The sequence below is a fragment of the Cariama cristata genome, unplaced genomic scaffold, assembly GCF_000690535.1.
Source record: "Cariama cristata isolate BGI_N322 unplaced genomic scaffold, ASM69053v1 scaffold24124, whole genome shotgun sequence".
Classification (NCBI taxonomy): Eukaryota; Metazoa; Chordata; class Aves; order Cariamiformes; family Cariamidae; genus Cariama; species Cariama cristata.
This window is the reverse complement of record NW_009612705.1, coordinates 25462-31542: the sequence shown is the minus strand read 5'-3', so window position 1 is coordinate 31542 and position 6081 is coordinate 25462. Positions and strand designations below refer to the sequence as shown.

The 6081-nt window shown below is 56.1% G+C and overlaps 1 protein-coding gene across 1 annotated transcript in view; it reads right to left on the bottom strand.

The window, feature by feature from the left end:
- OSBP2 (oxysterol binding protein 2) overlaps positions 1–6081 on the bottom strand; it is a 30700-nt gene that overhangs the window by 2723 nt on the left and 21896 nt on the right. The window contains exons 8-9 of the mRNA XM_009698756.1: positions 4003–4248; positions 680–800 (exon numbers count right to left, since the gene is read on the bottom strand). Coding sequence (XP_009697058.1) covers positions 680–800; positions 4003–4248 — 367 coding nt within the window. The remainder of the gene's footprint in view (positions 1–679; positions 801–4002; positions 4249–6081) is intronic.

Sequence of the window (6081 nt, the reverse complement as noted above, 5' to 3'; positions counted from 1 at the left end):
GTCGCACCCTGGCGCCTCTTCCTGCATCTCCCATCATCAGCCCCCAACCGGGGCTGGGGCTGGATTCATCCCTCCCCTTGCTGCAGGCTCCATGCTCTGCTGCAGTAAGGGAGCTGCAAGGCCCGCAAGGCCCTCTGCCCCCTTCCCACCCCCCCAAAAGCCCTCATTTCAAAAGCAGGTTGGAAACGTGCTGCCTGCTTGACTCCCAGTGTCAGGAGACTAGCCAGGCACCAGCACAGCCCTGGGACCAGCCCCCCGCGCTGCCCAGGCCAGGGACAGGCAGAAGGCAAATAAAACATTGGAAGGAGGCAGCTTCTTGCACCTGGCTGCCAGGGAGAGGGTTAAAACAGGCAGCGAGCTAACCTATAAATATCATTTAAGGAGAAATCAACTCTTGGGCAAGGACGATATTTCCAAAGCACATCCACTATGGTGCTAGCAGCAAGCAAAGCAGTCTCCCTTTGCAGCTGGCATCATTTCCATTTCCAGGGCAGAGGAGTTATCATCAGATTGTCTGTGATTGAGAGCACAAATCTGTGCTCCCTACATTGCTGGGGGTGGAATTCACCAAGCCCTACGTGAGCCCGAGGCACCGGCACGTTGCTTTAACCTCTTGGGTACTGCAGGAGCAGCGCAGGAAAAAAAGCAAGCCCTGATCCTCTTGGCACAAGTCACCTACCCAGCGGCATGATGGAGAGGTATTTGCCCCTGAACTTGCTGGCGATCGTGATTTCCTGCCACAACGTCCACCCTCGCTTGGAGTAGACGTGATGGGCGGCTGCCGGAGGGTGGTGGCTCACCTGGGGGAGAGGAGAAACAGCCCATAAGGTCACAGCCACTGGCACCACAGAGAGCCCTGGCGAGCGCTCGCAGCACGACTTCTTGGAGAGGCAACAGCTCCACGCCAGCTTGGGCCCCGAGGATGCTCCGCTGTGCTGACCTGAACCCCCCAGCCTTCTCCTGGGCATCGGGGTGACCTCCCATGAGGCACCCCGGCAGCACGCAGAGGTGCACCGAGCTCCTGCCAGCACTTTCTAAGGCTCATTAGCAAAGCATCATCCGGAAAATCTTAACTTGAGCAACTATCGCTGTGAGATGATGCTGTACTGTGACCCCAGGACACGGTCCCGCTCTCCAGGGATCATGGTTGAGAAACAGGGATGTCCTGACCCCCAGCCTAGATCCCCAGTAATCCCAGTGTAACAGCACCTCTCCTACCAGCAGCGGCTCCCACTGCTCTGCCTGGGAACTCCCGGGTCGCAGGTCCCCACATTGTCCGAGACACACGGACCTGCCCAGCCAAGACTCTGGCTTTGCCCCTACAGACACGCTGGGCTGGAAGAGCAGATACGACATCCTCCATCCCCGGGGATGACTTGTAAAAGGACGGTGCTCACGCTGCCCTGCACTGGAAAAGCTGCCAAAACCCAAGGTGGGAGCCGGACATCCCAACGAAAGGGCTCTGCCCTCACACGGAGTCTCACCCAGCCGACCCACGGTGCTGCTGCACGGCACGCACCACCCATCACCGGGAACCCACAAACCACTGGGCCCCGACGGCCACACCACCGACTTCGGAGATTATTTGCACCGATGTAATTACAGGCTGAGCGCCCCAAGCTACTGGATTACAAACGTGAGCAGAGCAAAAACCTCTCCATTAAATCCCACTGTCACCAGCAGGAGAAAATCCTATTTGGATAACTGGATTTCAGGCACCAGATTATCAACGCCTTGCTCGGCACATGGGCGGGCTGAGCAGCACCCAAGGAAGTTCAGAGCGGTGGGAAGGGTGTCCATCTGTCCATCCCACGCTGCCCACACCAACCGCAGCAACCAGGGCAAGAGGCACTGGCAACACTGCGCCAGTGCAAAGCTGCGCTGTCACCGAATGTCCCCTTTGAGATGGCTCCAGGAGGGAGATTTAGAGGCTTCACTCATGGACCGAAGGCTCCAGACTGCTGCAACAGAGCAGATTTGCTCCAAGTTACAGCAAACCTCATTTCAGATGGAGCTCATGTGCCATGCCAGCGAGGGAAGGACTCGGGGACCAGGCAGGAGGACTGCACCCAGGGGTGCCGGCCAGCTTGCAGCTCAGCTAACATGGAGGTGTCAGAAATACCAAGTTTGGGTACAGACAGAGGAAAACCAGGACCAACCAGAAAAAGTAATTCAGGGCAGGTTATTTATTTGGGAGGGGACAGGGATGGAGGAAGGAGGGTGAAGGAATGAGAAAAGGGATGACAAGGTGTGGGAGTGACGTGGTCAGGGCTGTCCAGCGGTACCCGACAGGCAGCACCAGGCTTCATCACCGCAGCCCGAATGAGGGTAACAAACCCACCCTGCTGTTCTGAGCATACCCCGGGAAGATGAGGGGTGGTGCTGGCTAAGGGATGGACTGGGCACCCTGGTAAGGCATCACCCACTTCATATATACTGGGCTGAGCAGGGTGACAGCCCAGGGAGACAGGGCACCAGGGAGGTGCTGGAGAACAGAGACCCTGAATTTCCCTCTGCTGTGCATAAAGCCAGCTGGGGAGTGTGGCTGTGCCAGGGAACCGCTGCTGGGTGAGGGGAGGTGAAGGTGTGATGCTGCTGAGGTGGGTGAACCTGAGCTCTCCGACATTCACAGCGAAGTGCCAGGGGATGCCTGGAGGGATGCTGCTGCCTCTGATCTGCCTCTCAGGAGCAGGCAAGGTGCCGGGCAGACCAGGAAGGGGAGGCACCTTCGCTGCTGTAGCTCATCACACCCTGGATGGCAGTGTCCTGGGTCGTTGCAGCCAAGGGCACAAGCTCCCAAGACTGGAACAGACCACATGGGCATCACTGGGGATGATCAAAGCTGGCCCACATCAGGCACGCAGCTTTGGATGGTGCAAAGGGACAGCAGAGACACAAATCTTGGAGATTATCTACTGAAGGAGCCTTCCTTTGGTCATGAGCAAGGGGGCAGAGAAAAGCTAAACTACCTCAAGGGGACACAGGGATGCTGGTGCAAGCCTCAGCCTCCTCACTGCATATTCTCAGCATGCCCTGTCCACATGTTTGACATCTGCTGTGAGCACCACATAGCACAGCACAGCATGGCCAGGTCAGCAGCAAGACCCTTTTCTCATGCAATGCCCCTCCAAAAAGCCCCCAGGTCTCAGGGCATGGTCTGCTGAACAGCTCTGCAGACCTTGGACCTGTGTCGGGCTCTGCAAAGTGACAGAGGTTTGGGATTTTCTTTGATGCTTTCAAACACCGAAAGATGCGACAGTTGCTCTGTCCTCAAGACAGCACAGACACCCCCTGGAGAACAGAGAGCCCCCACCAAAGTGATGTCCTGCCTGAGAGGGGTGATAAATGGCCTGGACCCTCCCCAGGAATCCAGGATGGACCAGCCAAGTGTGCTAAGTATTAAACAATCGATTTTCTTCGCAGGTCACAACTCATTAAGCACTCCAGGTTTTTAATTAAGACCTGCTGTTTGACCGATGTGTGCCAGATGCACTCTGTGGTTAGAGCACGGGGCTGTCAGAAGTTCTCAGGTTGCCCCCAGGCTGTGAAACTAAAACTTTTCAGTCCATTAAGAAAGAAACGAGACCCTGAGCCACTCTCCAGCCCAAAGACACCCTGACACAGTTTGGAGGCATCACTGCAGAGTGACGAGGGAGCTCGGGTGAGGAGAGCTTCTCCCTTTCTGCTCAAGCGCTGAGATGTGACAGCAGCCCCAGCTCCAGGCAGGCTGCCAGGAGACCAGGCAGGGTGATGGACACTGTTCTCCCCTTCCTCCCCACCTCCTGCTCCGCAAAACCGGGATGGGCACACTCTGCTTCTCCAAAACGGCTTGGGCTGCGCCTGCTGCTGCTTTGGCCAATGCCAACAGCAACCGCTGGCTGTCTCGGCGAGGAGGATGGCTCAGGGCGAGGCGATGCTGGGTGTCCTTCAGGGAAGTGCTGCTTTGGCTGGAGACGTGCAGCAAGGCAGACACGCAGAGCCCCTCCGCAGACCCCAGCTCACCTGCTCGCACAGGGAACGGAAACCAAACTCCTCCAGTCGGTCAAGCTCATAGGTTTCCCCCAGCAGCGGGTTGAATGGCTTTGCGGTGCGGTGGACAGTTGTTGAGTAGGAAGACACCGAAAACGCAGCGACAAAGCACATCTGCTCTGTGGAGCTCTCGCACTTGACCGCTTTGTCCAGCAGCTCGTGGTACTCCAGGTCCTCCGTCAGCCTCTGCAGCATGGAGAGCGGCTCGTTGAAGTTTACCTGGAGGGGACCAAGAAAGAGTTAGCAAAGCAGGAGACACACCAAGCGGCACTTCATCCTTTGCCTTTTTCCCCCAGCACTGTGCCCTGCTAACCCCCGGCATCCCACACGTTTGGCTCTCCGAGCATGGTGCAATGCGCTCCAGGGATCCAGGGTGGATGGGAACTGCCGAACCACAGCAGCAGCCCCACAGGGCAGCTCACAGCGCGGGGCTGGATGTGCCAAGGCACGCTGCCTGCACCCTGCCTCTGCAGCATCACACAACGTTAAATAAAGGCAAGAAATACATGCTCTGCTCTGCTCCCTGAACCGTACCACAAGGGCATGAAGGCTTTGCCGTTCGTAGCTGAGCAGAGGAGTGCTGGGGAGCCGGCAGCCCTGTGAGCTGACCAGGTATCATCCCAGGCATCACCTGGGACCCCCAGGTGAGCCTCAGCAGGGAGACCAGCTCCCTCCCACCGGCCACGAGCAAGAGGCAGTGTGGGGCAGGGATGTGCTGCTCCCCGAGCTGCCCTCCATCACCTCCTGGCAAAGCCTTCCCCATGCCAGGCTGCAGCCCAGTTGCTCAGAAAACCTTGAAAAGCCCCATTTCGGGGTGTTCCCACTCCTGGGACTGCAGCCCCACGACAGCACCCAAACCGCACGTGTGAGCTACAGGCAGCGGGGACAGCGACGCCCCGCGAGGCAGAGCACAGAGGGGATGCTCTGTCCTGGGAGAGCCTGAATGGGCTGGATTTGCACCCCCAAGTCATTGCTTTGTCAAATAGAAAACTTTGCTGTACATTGCCAGGTTGGACAGGCTGCAAACATCTATGGAAAGAAAAAAACACAAACAAAACTGTTGATTTTAGCAACATTTTTTGTTCTGAAAAAAAATTGAAATAAAAAAATAACTGAAAGGAAGATGGAGATACTTTGTCTCAAAAGGTCTTCTGCCTCGAAACAATGTGAAATGCACTCTTCACTTTCAGTTCAGAACAAAGAAATATATTTTAGAAGGAGCAGATGGTTGAAGGATGGGAGAACCACTTCTACAAGCCAAGTTACATATTTCATACTAAAGAAAACAAACTCCAGATTGTTCCACTCGGGGATTTAGCCTGCAAGCAGCAGGGATCTCACAGCACCCGAGAAAGAGCGAGCTGAGTAGAAAGGGCAGCACCACATCCACACTAAAAACCAAATCACAGCCGGCTTGAGATAATTCTCAGGAGATGCAGGCAGCACGAGAACAAAGCCAGCAGCTGCATCCTCTCCACTGGCACCACTTGGGCAACGGCAAAGCAAAACCTTTCCATGGAGGAAGGAAGATGAGCCCACCTCCCCCGGGAAGGGGACAGGGTCTCAGAAATGCTCTTAATTTGCCAAGAATTGGGTGAAGAGCATGGAAGGAGAAACTCGTGCACACCAAATGACAGAACAGGCTCGCCGAGGGTTTGTACTACAATTAACCACGTTTCCACACAGCCCTCCCCAAGCCGGCTGCTCCGCTTCCTTCTCCTCCTCCTTCGCTCCGTTGACCACAACGTCACCTCGAAAGCCCTCACTTGGCAGCTCCATCTCAATTCGCAGAGTTGCCAGCCTCTCCTGCGCTCCAAGCACACGTACTACGGAGACAGAATTTAAATGGCAGACTAAATTGCCCCATTGCCTTACCACGGGCTGCTTGTTCTCCGGGTGAGTCTCCCAAAGAAATGCCACATGCGCCTGAGCTTGTGGGGTGCAAAGCATCTCCCTGCCCCTGTATCTGTACAGATACAGAGAGAGGAGCTGACAGTAAGCGGCTGGCACCGGGCCGAGCCCCTTCTTTACAACCCACAGCTCTGTTGAACA